Raw genomic sequence first — 16,156 nt, 5'->3', positions numbered from 1 at the left:
TAAAACTTCCTTGTGCCCTCTCAGAAGGAGGTTGTAATTCGACATCACTCGACCCCTTTGCATACAATTGGGAGGCACCGGAAAATTGTATTGTTACTAAAAGATTTTCACAAAACGCAAAAATGCTAAAGCATGAAAACGAACTTGGTAACGTACAGTATTTCATAGTGAGTGACGTAAAACCGGAGACGCCCTATGAAGGACCAGGAACGTATTCTCCTGCTGAAATGGACATGAAAATTAGAGTAATTGATGAAAAAGAAAAGGTGTGTGGAAAACCAGAATTTATTTACAGAACAAATTTAGATTCTTTATATGTTTCTTATAAAGGCGGATTTGATATGAAGACTGGCAAACCTTATAAAACAAAACTCAACAATTTTTTCATAAACTTCGTGTTGAACCTGACAATAGCCTAAGTGTAAATGGGTTTAATAGGAAGCCTTCAGATGAACAGATCCGAATATCCGACAATGGTTTTGTTGCATGGGAACACTTAGACAAAGACAAGTTAGACTATGACCTTAACCTTGCGGTAAAAATGGATTTTGTCATATATCATAATTACATGCAAATAAAACAAGCATGGAAAGGTGTGGTCATAGAACAATGCAAACTTGATCGAACTCAGAAACAAATGATACTTAAGCAGGCTATTCAAAATAATCGTTTAGCTGGATACATGTTAACCGGCAACCGCTCGATGTTCTTAGACACAGATGGTAGCATAGGTTGGCTGTATCAATGTCCAAAACGAAACTCACCACTTCAGGTTCTTGAGCAGTGTTATGATAGAATTCCTATTCATTATGATGGTAGGACAATGTTCGTCGACCCAATTACTCGACAAACCTACCCATTTGCAAACGAAGTAGATTGTGTTGGAGGCTATAAAAAAGCCTACCAATTAGATATTGATAATGAAAACTCATGGTACCATTTGATGCCAGCACCTGTTCCTTTACAACCGCCAAAAATATTCTCTTCGAGAGTTATTAGTTCTATTCCAAAAGTTACCAGTTACGAATCGCAACGTGCCGGAATTTACACACCAAATCAACTTAAATCGTTTTGGGACAAAATTTTGCATTCGGAAGCTTCAAAATCTCTTTTGACAAAAATTTCAAGAGAAGTTCTAGAAGGAAGAAGCATAGACTATTCTCAAAAAGATATCTATGCGTCGGCGATGGGAATTAATAGACAAATTTATCTAGATTCTCTTCTTTCACCTATATTTTTTACAGACCAGTTCAAAGGCACTTTTGGAATCATCACTTTTTATCTGGAAAAAATTGGAGTTTATTTTGCTTGTTTCTTGTGCATAAAATTCTTAACTGATGTAATCGTAACAGTCATAAGAGCGTTCGAAATCCACAAAATATCCAACAAAACAATGGGTTTTTGGAAAATTCTATTAGGAGCAACATATAATCTTTGTATCTTATCGTTCTTTACACCGGTATTCTCTAACGAAACCAAACCGTCGGCTCCACAGAACAACAATCATTTTTTACCGCTTAGTAATTATCAACCTTACAGCACAATAGAAAAAACTTACAAATGCGTTGAGGATCAACCAAGAGAAAATAAAATTGATGAGCTTTGTCATACAGAAAATAATAAAGCAGAATACCCAAGTCTGGCGTCACATCAACCACAACCACAAAACGATGCAACCATTTGAAGTGTGGTGGCACCTCCTTAAAGCTGTGACTAAAAAACCATCCATTTTATAAAAAAATAATTTGTCTCAAAAATAATAAAAATTATTTGTGTTAGACTCTGTAAGTTAGTTAATATCTTGTTTAGATACACCTCAAGGATGCTATGTTATGCAGCCCAAATTCATAAAACAGCCTAACGCTTTATTCATTCAATTTGAACAATACACCGGACAAATATTATCATCAAGTATTTCCGCCTTGAAAACTACTGTAACTATTAGAGTTGCATCTTTCTACTTCAGTGACATCATTGATCTGGATGTACCACATTCAAATTTTCAATACTTCTCATTGTTAAGAGCCCTGATTGATAACACAATTAATTTTGTAAACATTGGAATCGAATACGAAATTGTTTCAAAGCACCTGAAGAAAAATATTACTAGATTTTGAATTCTCTTGTAAGTTCAACATTGAGAGACATGTATGCATTTCTTTTTTTCTTTTTATTTCTTATAATCCAGTTTCAACTATGTAATTCCAACTATGTTTATCTAGCTATTGCCTGCACTCTTCCCCTACTCCGATTTTACTACAGTGAATCCAATTGATATATTATCTATAAATAACAATCGTTGTCAATAATCCTGTTCTTAGAAATAATTGACACTCCTTTTTATCCTTTTTTTAAAATTTATTTTAATACCTGTTTTGAAATGAAGAACACAAAGTTACAAAACAACTAAAACGCTTCCATTGATATACTTTTTGTTTCAAGATGGACTTGTTACAATTTATCAAATAAAGAAAATCTTTGAAGAACAAACTCGGAGACATTTTCCCTCAAATTGTTATAAATTTTGAGTTTTGGGACACTTGGGAAAACGATACTGTGATTTTAATCCCTCATTCGTTGTATTGGAATTATTTCGTGTATTTAGCACAATTCGACCCTAATAGTTTGCCAAATGAGCTAGATCAGCAACATGATTCAATTAACTAATAGAAACTTACAAATCAGAATCGGAAACCAAAATTTTGAGCTATTAGCCGTATACTATGTTTCCGCTGTAAGTATAATGACTTTCGCAAAAAAACCCATGACAAATATTTACAGACTTTCAACTATTTTCATTTCTCATCCTCAGTTCGCCGAATTCACCATTTTTCTAGCATTTAAAGAGAACTCGGTATTTCAAGCACAACATCCAATCTACATTGCTTAGGTATCATTCTAAACTATGATATTTGCAGTTAACAATAAATTTGTAGAGTTACAAAAAATTCAACGATCTTTTGATGCATACCCAACTCCTGTACCTACTATTCTAGTAACGCTCAAAGAAATCCAAAGTGAAAAAATTTGTTTAATAAGTATTAATCCTCACTCAGTTCATTGGAAATTCTTCCTATTTATTCTAGAAAATCCAAACTGTGTACCTCACAATATTTATTTTGACTGCCCAAAAACTGATTCTTGCCAAAACGATTCAATCCTTAAAGAGTTGGAAACTATTGACAATTAAAAGCAGCAATGATATTCTCATACCAAAACTGCCTTATACAAATACAATTTTTTGAAAAATCATTTGTCACGACAAAAAGCAACAGAGTAATCCCACAACTAATACTCCATTGTGAATATTTAAACACTTGGACTGATGGAACCATTACCTTAACACCATCTTCCCCCTATTGGACATTCTTTATAAATATATCCCAAGCTTTAAATGGTTCTAAAATCCCTTTTAATTTAGATTATCTATAATGCTGTTCCACTTTGGTGAGCGCCTAGTCAAAGTAGAGTCCCTCGAGAGATCTTTCATTGAAACTTTCACAGCAGAGATTAAACCCTGTATAATTATACACTACACAGACTACGAGCGTGGATGTGAGGGTTCTACTCGAGTCACCATGGGAATGATGCACTGGGAACTCTTTCTTGCACTCTTATTGATATCGAAGAGCATTTCCCAGTCAACTTGGGCGCTCTTCAGTAAAGTAATTTGTTTCACATAACTTTCTCTCCCCAAAAAAAATAATTTTTTTCCCTGCTCATTATTTCTTTTTTTTCTAATCAATTTGTCCCTTTTCCCTCAATTCTTTCTAAATTGTTAAAAATAGAATGATTTTGTTCATTGTTAAAGAAAAAGTTAAAATTGTTAAAGCAGAAAGATCGTTTACTATCTGTTTTATACAATATAAAGCATGTATCAAAATAACTTATATGTTCCTAAGCACAGGTACCATTAATCATTATTACATCTATCCAAACAAGAAACACTGGAATTTCTTTTTTGCTATTGCAGATCTATATGTAACTATCCCCAACGAACTTGAACACCATGGATTAGAAGTCGCATACCCAGATCTCTCTGATTTATCCATATAATGGGAAACATTTTGAAAATATTATCTCAGCAACCACAAATTGACTCAACCCCAAAAATCGAATGTCCTATTTGTTATCTCTCTTGTCGTCAATTTAAAAAATTGCACAAAAATCCAAACGGTCAACCCCCCCCATTTTGCTTGCATTCCCTGTAGAAATGAATTATTTAAATATTGGAACCAACCTAAATGCCCCATTTGTGTAAATCCCATTTATACAATCAGTCATTGCCATTATTTCTAGTTTGATTCTTTTCAAGAAATCAAAAAGTTATCCACTTGCCACAGCCAATTCAAAAGCGTACACCCAAAAAAATCAATTTGTTTGCAGTGTATGACTTTCACAACTACTAAATGCCCTTTATGCAAACAAACAATTGACCCAAACAACCCGTGGTAAAATCCTCAATTCAAAACTACGTTCACAAACTATCCAAAATGTTTACCCCCACATTACTTGATTTTTTGTTAATGGCCATTATGATTATTGCAGCAGCCTTTTCCTTCGTTTTAATCGTTTTCCTCGTAGTTGTAAGTATTCCTTTCAACTTTTTGATGTTCATAATTATATTAGTAATAGACCAAACAATAAAATCCCAAAATAATCGACAACCAAATCCTCCAACCGTGCCAGTCCCATAATTCCTTCCAATAACAATCTTTCAAAAATGAATACAATTGACAAAGAAACCAATACTATAGAATCCATACTGGTCTCATTAATTTGTTTATGCTGCAGACGTGAAACAATTGTTTTCAAGAAATTACACGAGAACCCCCTACCGAAGTACCCCACGTAATGTGTCTGCTCTGTTACCAATATGATATAAAAGATATGGGCTATGATTTTTCTCCTAAATGCTCTAAGTTTAATGTTATCTTTTCAATCTTTAACTGGTTTCAATGAGATATTTGCAAACAAACAAGATTTCAATACTCTGTTGCAAAAACGTTTCATTACAGTGATCACAAGCCCTTCAACTTTTGTAAATTTTGCGTAGAAGACTATAAATTATGCCCTCGTTGCGAAAAAATAATTACATAATGCGTCCAAGAACTTCCAAAATTTTAAATCTTTTCCTGCTTTTATTTTTGATCCACTCGATATCCCTAATTCAATTCAGTTTTTACCAGGAGCAAATCACCTCATTCACCCTAGTTCTACACTACTCATTCAATTGACAAAATGCACCCCGTAACATTGTTTATTCTTCTTTTTGTTCTCTTATGCGCATTGGCAATATCCCTTTTTATTAATCACTACCTCCTTTCCGAAGTTGGCCAAATTTTCTCCAGATACGGAAAATGACCAATCTAGACCTATCCACAAAAATATTTATCCTAATCCTAATTACCTTGCTTGCAATATCGTTCCTTATTAATCTCATCCTACTGCAGTTTCTCAGAGGTTTTCCTGTTTTTGTATAAGGAAAATAAAAGAACAGTCACTCGATGGGCCTTTCACAATCCCTATTCGACGGTTTCCGTTGGTTCTATCCCCATAAGGACATTATCTGCCCCATATGTTCACGAAAAACTGTTATTGTAGAAAAACTACATAAGCAATTTCCCAGAGAAAATCCTCACTATGTATGTATTCCTTGCAGAAAGGCACTTTTTAAAACATACATAAACCCTAAATGTCCCATTTGTCTTCGACCTTGTCTTCCCGTCCTGATCAAATCCTACTTTTATTGCAATTTAGGCAAAAAAATGAAATTGCAATTTATGCAAACAGAATTAGGAGTAACAAAACACCCACATTTTTCCCAACAAGATAAACACCGATTCTGTCGGGTGTGCATAAATAAGCTGACAAAATGTCCCATTTGCAATAATTTTTTTTAGACGACGTTGTCTAATAAACCAAAAACAACTCAAGTCCAAACGATCTTTTTTTCTCTTTTAACTTTTCCTCGGGAAGGGGTTACCTCAGCTTTCTCCAGCCTGCCCCCTGGCTTTTGAACCTAAATAATTCAGAACACTAACACGATAACTGAAAATTCCAAAAATGACCCGAAGAATTTCTTTCTTTCAACTCAGCAAGGTTGTCTCCCCAGCTGCACGGGTCGTTGCAGCCGTGTTAGTGTGACACACGCCCCAAGACTCACACCTCCGGGCAGCGGAGAAAGACGTACTTGTGCCAGGGCTGCCCGCCTGGCATAAGTATAAAAATTTTTTTTTGCCCCCCTTCCTTTATTAAAGTTAACTTTGCATTTAGCAAAACAAAAACTTTTCCACCAAACTTTAATAACAAATGCATTTAGCATTATAATTTTTAAGTAAAACAGTTAGCAACAAAACTTTACAAAAACATTTTTACAATAGAATACGTTTTATATTAGCAATACAATTGCAAACTTGAAAAGAAGCCATAATGTGTGATATTGATGACACAGGCTAACCAAAATCAAAACATTTTAGATCATCCACAAAGAAACACTCACAATGACTACCAGACCCACACTCGCAAGCGTAGTAATCCCCAGTCAAAATCAACAAGTGACAACACAACAAGAACAAACACAAACCCATTCTTCTCAGCCTCCTATTTTCTCAAAGCCTCCATTTAAACCTCAGAACACACAACAAGTTACTACAACTATTGCACCTCCATCAACTTCCAGTCAATATGATCCTCAAAACAACTGGCAAGTTAGCAGAAAGCGACAATTCCCAATCCAATAAATTAGCAATCACAAAGACAAAATTATTAAGATGAACAACATTGAAGATCTCGTTCCCGACGCTATCAGGAAAATACCCTCAGAATGTTTGAAATTACAGAAACCGCGAGAAGAAAACATGAATAAAGAAAACCCGAGGTACGTTAACACCCTCCTCTATTTCCTGAAACCAAACTACAACAAATTTGAGGTTGCTAGTAAAATAAACATCATCCAGTCAAATGGACATCAACAGATACTAGTCAACAGCGAAAAGCTTCCAGTTCTGAAAACCTTCTCGCTCCCCACAGAAAACAACAAGTGGAGAATTAAAAATCGCGACCCTAAGAATGGCACTTAAACCCTTAGGAATAACATGCTCGACGCATATATTGAAGTCCCCTACGATGCTATTTCCGCTTTTCCTGTCGAAATGCCAGAACTATCAAATATCAACACCAGTAGTTTAATAGAGGAAAACACCACATTTAGGCAGGAACTATTCCAAAAGGAAACAGAGTTGCAAGAATTACAACTGAAATTTGAACAACTGAAAATGGAGTCACAGAAACCACCTGAGGAGAAGCAACTTCCTAACGACTATTGGCGGCGCCAATATGTTGTTGCCCATCAACTCCAAAAAACCAGCGAATCAAACGCGCAAACTATGCTAAAAACGTTCTCCTTAAAACATCTAGAAATTACCAATGCCAAAAAAAAACTCGGAGAAAAGAATCTGGAGCTAGGAAAGAAAATAAGGCAATTAATAAAGGAAAACGAAGAACAAAAAACCAAAATATCCGAGCTCAAAAGAAAGGTAAAAAAAACACAAACAACGACAGTCAAAGGATAATTACGAACCAACTGAGGACGATATACAATAAGTTCTTTTAATCGAAGACGATGAGAGCCCGGTAACAAGCCCAGTCATTTTACCACCAGAATTTTTTAATTAATATAAACAGAACATTATCGCCCTTTGCGATTGATTTTATATCTCAACATTATCGCCCTTTGCGATTGATTTTATAACTCAACATTATCGCCCTTTGCGATTGGTTTTATATTACGACGCCACCAAACCTCGTGACTAACCAACTCTTACAACCTGTCGCAACCAACCAACATTTGCCGCCTCCAACTCAAATGACTGCCGCCATCTCAACTCAATCAACAAAAACTTGAACAGAACTCACAATTTACCTGACTTTCATTTAAAACTTTTGTATGATGTAGATAAATTTATTAAATTTGTTTCTTACTAAAAATCGGGGTAAGCTGTAGTATTACGAGAGCCGTTACAAATGAACGGATAATTAATCCCGCATTAGAGCGAACGTATTTAGGCGCTAATTAACCATTCTTTCGCCGCGCGCTAAATAAACTAACGCTTGTTAAGACTACCAGCACACAAGTATTTAAAAAACTCAGATGGACTTATTTAAATAACACAACTTTAGGCCTAGATCTCCTCGCTTATATCCAGGACAGAAAATGTACGTTGTTGAACGTAGGCGGCCTGTAAAACCACAGTTTCTTTTGATTTAAATTACTTCTGCTTCTGACAGTTGCAATGCAGATCTTTCCCCCCAAGTTCAATAAAGATGAAGCAGATTGCTTCAGGGGAAACGACAATAGAGTCGCATAAAAAGCCCCCAAGAAAACTATAATTGTTGCGGTTTTAGAAGAGGGGAAAAGCAGAAAACGGGCGTCTACGAAATCAGTAATTGATGCTCTCAGCTTTTTAGATTTTTATTATTTTTTGGAGTTTCAATAATTTTTCCGTGAGATAAAAAAGAGTTAATTCTCTTGCCTTCTCGGCCAATAGGAAAATTAAGAGGCACCTCACTATGAACGTGAGTTTGTGATTCGCTCCCTATCGGCCCAAACGGAGCTGAGAGGAATTAATTGTTTCTCTCAGCGAAGTGGGACGGAATAAAATTAGAGAGACAAATAACAGAGCCAACGACCAGCAGCAGACAACTGCTTCATTTTTTCATACAAAATAAATTTCAAAATTCAAACAGAGAAGAAATTATATAAAAGACTTCTAACTTAGAAGAACATTTTCTAATTTTCAAAGAGAACATTCTTACGAGAAACCGACTTGAAGAAGTTTCAACGACGCACTCACTTAACAACAACACAATCAAGTAACAGCTCAACCCGGTTAAATACTACTCAGTGTAAGCCTGTTCATTTAAACTATCTATTTAATTAATTGAACTTTTCAGCCCCCCAACAATTTTAAATTGAGACTTATAGCACAGACAGGTCTTAGGCATATATCTTTGCCTTCGATTTGTTATATCTGTTGTCAAGTTTAACTGGCATACATAAAGAGATCCCGTATTGTGTGATCTGTAGCAGCCCAGCCAAATTTGATAGAGTACGGCGTTTTCGTGCATTGACTTTGTCAGCGCTCGTTCTATTCTCAGTTCGTGATCAAAGCATCGGAAACAAATGCAGTGAGAGCCTCTCAAACTTTCACATAGCAGGGAGAACTTTAGGTGATATGACAAAAAACTCGAAGAGATATGACTTATTTTTAGAATTCGGTAAGATCAAAGTTGCTTTACCTGCTTTAAAAAACTGACTAACTGTCGAACGTTTCGTGTTCAATTCACTGTTTCCAAAAGCCTGTGGACAGGCCATCACATCTCCATTCTAGTTAGGCAAATGTATTTTGGCACAATTTTAGATACAAAACTTGAAATAGATATATATTTTAATTGTTAATTTGAAAATTACCCAAAAATATGTGATTTGAATACTAATGCCCAATGAAAAACTTTATTACTGTGCAAATAGTAGATTTTCTTGAGTAAATATACACGAAATTGTCAGTATTATTCACTGCTCTGTTTAGATTAAAAGTTTTAAGCATTTGTCGACAACAATGACAAAACAGAAAGCCAGTTCAGATTTGAAGAAAAATTAGAAAAATCCGTCAGATTTTGTTACGACGCCTCTTTTTGACCAAGCGTGGACAACAGAAACGGAATGCCAACACTGTTATTCATGTTTAATTTGCTTACATTCACTTCCGTTCACACCATTGCTGCTGTCCCCAAGTATAGTGTCTAATTTGCTTGATTTTTGCAACGTGTCAATTAGAAAAAACCCCTCAAATTACGGATTCAAGAGTACGAAGTCAAATAGCAGCGTTGCAACTACTCATTTTCGAAAGTTTGCAACTATTCAATATGAAGAAATCAAATGCTGAACTCGGTCTCAAGTTATTATTAATTAAGGTGGAGCAATAAAATTTGAGGCAAATTAAAGTGTTTTTGCACAGAATAAAACCCTGAAAGTTTAGGACAATGGTAACATGTATCCTTGAATACGAGTTATGAAACCCATGCTCAATGTGCAATTGCCATCCGAGGTCACCACGACAATTTTTTACAATGGGTCTAAATTTTTTTATGCTGTTAAAGTTTTAAACATTGTTACTTGAACACGCATCGAGCAGCATTTTATAGTTAGAGCATTAAATAGCCATTCTGAACCTCAAATATCGCCTCTTTGTTAACATCAGCAAGCCATTTTTTCGAGCAGATAAAACAAAAGTTGACGTTTTGCAATAAAAACAAGACTTATATCTGTACACAAAGATGCAAAAACCATGTGATAATGAACAAAGTTTTTGCTAACATTAATTTGATCACACAACAGACATCTAGGTTGTGGGCTCACAATATTTTTCCTTAAGTGTGAAATAGATGAAGACTTTTTCTTTTACATTACAGTTAGATTAAATTTTTGCAACGGCATGAAATTTTGCTATTGCCTTTCATTAATCTAATCACCGGTGTTGGGAAAGCAAAACAAAGCATTCACAATTACGGAAAATTGTTTTTTGTCATTTCCTCTCTTCTCTGATCAAATTAAACTCTATCTTGTGTTAAATTTTTGGTAGTTTTGACAATTTTGCAGCCTTTTTTGTGACGATCGTCCTATTAAAACCTACCCATTTCATTTTACCCAATGCCACTTTACCAAGTGCTAACTTAAATTTACCTCATTCTTAAATTATCAGAACGTCTATTTAGCCAACTATATGATTTGATCACAGCCCGTGTTACTTGATATGAAACCATCACAACCGAGCATCGGATAATCGATTGAAAAGACCAACAAAGAGCATTGGGTAAGTTGGTATTGGGAAAAAACAAATTGATTAATAGGGCATTGGATAAAATGCCATTGGGTAAAATGAAATTGATTTAAAGTGTCATGTAACTGTTAAAATCAAACATTTAGCTTCATTGGACTTTTAAAGTTATAATTTCTAGCTGACTGGCTGGTGGAATTGCATGTTGCACGTCGTGGTTTTAACCGACGTGCGATTTCCGGATTGTATTCCACTTGAGGAGATTGAATGAAAAATTCAATTTTTTGTTTAATAACCGGTTTTTTTTGTCTGTTTTTAGTATAGATTTTGCATCCGTTGTTCATATAAATTAATCAAATATTTTCAATTTGTCTTTCAAGGATAATAAAGCAAGTGTAAATGCTTTCTCAATTTGTAATTCGGAAACTGTAAATCGCTTAGAAATATAATTGGATTTCTAGACTAGATTCTCAAAGCATCGATAATCAAATATCATGTTAGTGATCGCTCAAAAACTCAAAAATTGTTGCAAAATTTCAAAACTTCAAAATTTATAATTGAGCAATTAGAGGAATCAAAAATTGATTTTCCAAGCTAAATTCTTTTGAAAAAATATCTGAGCTTATCCTGCGCATTCTTTAAACAAAATGCCTTTAGAATAATATGAAACAGTTCTGATATGGCATTTTGCTATTGGAATATCGTGAATCAGAACTGTTTAATATGGCACAAGGGTCCGGGATTTCTTGAGATCTTATGTTTATGCTCCACGAAAATTTTATTATATACTGTTCCCTCATCATAGTTAAGGTATTTTTTATCTCCTGATTATCACAGTTTCATTGTTCCGACCCCACTTTTAGTGGAAGGGGAGGAACTATATACACAAATAGGTTTTTTTGTTCAGACAAATTTGGTCGATCGATATGTTCATTGTAGAGAGTTTACAGTGCTATCACTGAAAAGCTCGTCCAGCGTAGAATTTGGCTTTTAAAAGACCTTTTTCAAATTTCGTTTTTTGTGAGGAGTTATCGAGGCTTAAATTTTCGTGTACATTTCACTAATTCCGTTGTTTCTGTTCACATTTTCTGGATTTCTACTAACAATTTTCGTCCCTTTCATAGTCTAATGACATAGTATCTTTCATTATTCAACTGGCTTTAGAAAGAGTTATAGCGTAATTTATCTAGTATGTTTCAAATGAAATTTCAAATCAGCTCTATTTTTTAAAAAAAAATTGATGGAAAAAAACTTTTGTTGAGCTTTTTCTCCTTCACATCTTTTCATTAATCAACCTATATCTCAGTGTCAGCAGAGACAAGTCTTATTGCGTTTCTCGTGGCCTCTAGGTTACTCAAAATTTCGGCATTGTGTTTTATGGAATGGTTTTTGGCTTTTTTACAAGTTTTATTAAGTTTTTGTCTTTGATTTATAGATCTCTGCATAGTTTTGTGATTAATTTTATATCCCATTTTTTATGTTGCAAGAAGTCTCAATGGAAAAATTCCATTATTTTTATGAACAAAATATGGATTCCGTTCTCCCACAACGGTTCGACGCCGCTTTCCCGCAAAATTTATTGTTATTTTTTATTTTTGTCGGTGTTATCCATTATTTTTGTAGGCGTATGGCATATTCTCTCTATTGTCAAATCAAAATGGCTATATTTGGTGTTAAAAACAGAGCTATTTAAAGTTTTATTCTTAAAGTTTTTCACGACTTATATTAGTTGTTTTCTAAAAACATGAACATTTTGTAAATATCTAATGTTTTCAATGAATAGATTATGCTCTACACGGCTGCGAAACCGTTTTCTCGAAAAATATAATTAAAGTGTCTATTTCGCTGTATTTGTCGCTTTTTTATTCGATGCCAGAAATACAATTAAAGACCTCATTGGCTTCTTATTGAGGTATAAATGAAGCAATTCAATTATTTCGGTTAATAGCTAATGGTTTTCCTGACTTTGAAACCAATTCTTTTCAAAACACTGATGCTATATTTTAAATTGTCAATTTTTTCTAACTGTTACTTAGTATTATTTAAGGGTAAGTTTTATATCTTGTCTAAAAAAGTGTAAGTTTCTTGGTTAGTTTTATCAGATGCTTTTTGGATTTTGTCATTATGTATTCTTCAAGAAAAAGTACATTGAGCTTTGGTAGTAATTATTGCTGGTTGTTGATATTATATCGTTGTTTATCGTTATTTGTCTTGTCTCGCAGTCTTTTTATTGGCAGGTCCTTACACCCTCTAATAGATACATTATTGTATTTATTCAGTGGTTTGAGTTTAAAGCAATTTTTTTCGTACCCCAGTTATTTCTTTTGGAACAATATGTGAATGATTGAGTTTTGTCCATCTGTTCCTCATTTGGTAGACAATTAATCTAAAAGTGTAGATAAGAGGGGTCGGAACTTTATGTGCGAGCCCACATCACCGAGCCTCCTTGTTTGCATTAGTAATCAGTTAAATAACATACCATTTGTTTTAAATCTCTTTTGCGTTTGACAAAAAGCGGTGTTCATGGTGATTGAAATCGACAAAATCGACTGTTGTTAGGTTTAAAACGGACGAGAATAGTTCAAACTGACGATAAAAAACAGAATAACTTTGATTGGCTTTGGTGAACAAAACCAATGAATGCCGTCAATTTTGTATGCTTAACTTAAAAAATCTCACCGTGGGAAAGATAATTTGATTTCTTCGAAAGCGATCAAGTATCATTTCAATAAATATCTTTCAAAAAAGGTAATTGTTGCCCAAAATCGGTGAAAAACTAACAAAAGCTATCAAGAATGATCAAACTAATGAAAACTGCCTGTTACAACTTAAATTGTGCCAAAGGATAACTACCCTGATGGAAAAGATGGCGTAGCAGAAATAGTTTGCTCTGTTTTCCATAACTGCGGATTTCATCGAATAAGCTGATATTCTTCTTCACAGTCTGAGTCAGAAATTCGTGATGAAAAGCGAGATGCGATTCCTGTAATCTCGACACGGAACCCCGCAGACTGACTAAAGTTGTGTTCCATTTGAAATGAACTCGACTCTCCTCGCCATTATCCAAGATTCGACTCATAGGGATAAATGCCGCAAGTTTTCCCGAGATCTTCTGTTGCTCTTCCAAGTAATTGAGCATGATATGGTATGACTCACGAGTTATAAATGAGTTTCCGTCCAGAAGTATTGACCATTCGATTCCCAATTCCAGCGCATATTGCAGACCAGCATTGCGTGCATGATTTATATCAGTTAAATAAGATAGCACATCTTTTGGTCGATATTTGTAGTCCAACAGATAAGTTCCGTCTAAATCAATTGTAATTACATGCGGTTCTTTTTGAAGTAAATTTAAAATTTGGCTTCGCTCTGTTGAATTTATAATACGATTGACCACCCATATGTTGACACATAAGGCACTTTGATCTTCATTTGATAAAATGGTTTCAAGATTCCGACTTCCTTGATCCCGCTGTTGTAATGGGTAGACATTGTTCCCGAATATCCTTATAACAGCACAACGACGTGAAAACTGAACGCTTGATGATTTTTCTAATTTTCTTGGAGCTATTGGTATAGAAAGAGGGTGCAAAATGTCGTCAATATATCTCTGGCCCAACTGAACCAGAAGAAAGATTGCAAACAATAAAAACCCATTGCGTGATGATTTTGCTACCAAACGTCTTTGATGGCGATGTTGTAAGCTCGACTAAGCAGAGAAGTGCAATTATTACAAACATCCCTAGCCCAACTATGGCGCAAAATTTTTGTAAAATTTGAACGCCAATCTTGAAATTTTCAACCATGATCATGATCTTGAAAGAAAAGCGTGAAAAATGTTGCCATAAAAGCAAAAGTACATCATTCCAAAAAATTTTCGAACAATTAAAACAACAAAAGGCGTGCATACGAAGCTCCTACAGATTTCAAGCTTGCAAGTTTTTTGATACCCTTTATGAAAAAAATTAGTTGATTGAGTTAATTCTTATTTCTTCAAAACCAAACTCGAAAACAACAAAAAACTAATTATTCGTAATGATATGAACAGTTTCATTTTTGTTTCAAAAATGAACAGCGAGTAAATCAAAGACCACTTATTGGGTGGATATTCTCAAAGATAGGATTTTCTTCGAAGTCTTGCTAAATTGGCGGTCATCTCTCTCAACATTCTAGCAGAAGCAACCGTCGTTTTTACACAGAAAATTTATCTGTTCTTCAGTTTTCGAGCTTGAATTCGGGAGGAAACTGCCAGTATATCCGTCTCATCATGTAACTAACATGGCAAACCTATCCGACGCATCCGAAAAGGTTTATCACCAATTCCACATATAAAACACTCTAATTGAAAATATTGCACCGTTGAGCGGCTGTCAACTGATATTATTCAACATTTTTCACTCAATATATACGGACTGACTGAATTAACAAACATAACTGCAGGTCAATTCAATCAGTCCGTATGTATTGAGCTGACATAACTGGTATCTAGTCAGATTATTTGCAAGCATCAATTTTTACTTTTCGATTCCACGAAAGATATAAGATTAATTTATTTTTTTTTGGGAAACTTTGTCGTTTTCTATCTTTTGTCATCTTAATAAAAAAACGCTGAAGATACTGAACTATGAAGAGAAATTGTAAAATGTTTTCAGTATATAAATCAAATCTCCCCAGAATTGATACCAAATGGCAAAGAAGGAAACTTCCCAAAATTAAGGAATTTCAACACCTCTTAATACATGGGAAAAAACATACTTCGGGTTTTACTTACGTTAAAGTTTTGTCAGTTTGTATAAGCAAGAGTTCAGGGTGGATAACTGGAAGAGGTCTACAGTCTTTGAATTCACAAGTAACAAAATGTACTGACATTTTTTAACATTTTTATCGGCAATATTATGCTTTCAATTTATGTAATTATAATCGCACTAAACTGTTTTGCAAGAACTACTCGAAAAAGATTGGTTTTCTTGTTCAAACTTTCACCAACTTTAGCCGAGTATTATTCGCAGGCCTCACAAATTTCTCCGATTTGTGCGTTGATATGTAACCATCATAATGAAATCTTCTTCATGCAAAATACTCTAGTTTTCGGTTGCACGAAAGAGTTTTGATTATTGTATTTATTTACCATAATTCATATGATTATTATCTTCAACGCACATAAAAACACTGAAGGGCTTGATCATTCATGATAAAAAGTAAAAAAATATTTATGTAGAAATCTGATGCTATTATTAAATCTAATATTGACCTGTAAAACCAAAATAACATAAAAATATTTTTTAAGGAAAAATTTAGCCAAGATTATATATGACTGA

General features: G+C 34.4%; 1 protein-coding gene across 3 annotated transcripts in view; it reads right to left on the bottom strand.

Annotated features, from left to right (window-relative positions):
• The window catches only part of LOC142340035 (uncharacterized), a 50,578-nt gene that overhangs the window by 13,834 nt on the left and 20,588 nt on the right, over window positions 1-16,156 (bottom strand). For 2 of the 3 annotated variants that reach the window (XM_075390434.1, XM_075390433.1), the window contains exons 2-3: window positions 13,695-14,547; window positions 9,301-9,390 (exon numbers count right to left, since the gene is read on the bottom strand). In XM_075390434.1, coding sequence (XP_075246549.1) covers window positions 9,301-9,390; window positions 13,695-14,547 — 943 coding nt within the window. Of the gene's footprint in view, window positions 1-9,300; window positions 9,391-13,691; window positions 14,548-16,156 lie in introns of all 3 variants that reach the window. The other variant, XM_075390435.1, reaches the window with a different exon arrangement.

The sequence above is a fragment of the Convolutriloba macropyga genome, chromosome 5 (genome assembly GCF_964194025.1).
Source record: "Convolutriloba macropyga chromosome 5, txConMacr16.3, whole genome shotgun sequence".
NCBI classification, from domain to species: Eukaryota; Metazoa; Xenacoelomorpha; order Acoela; family Convolutidae; genus Convolutriloba; species Convolutriloba macropyga.
This window is presented reverse-complemented; position numbering and strand designations above follow the sequence as displayed.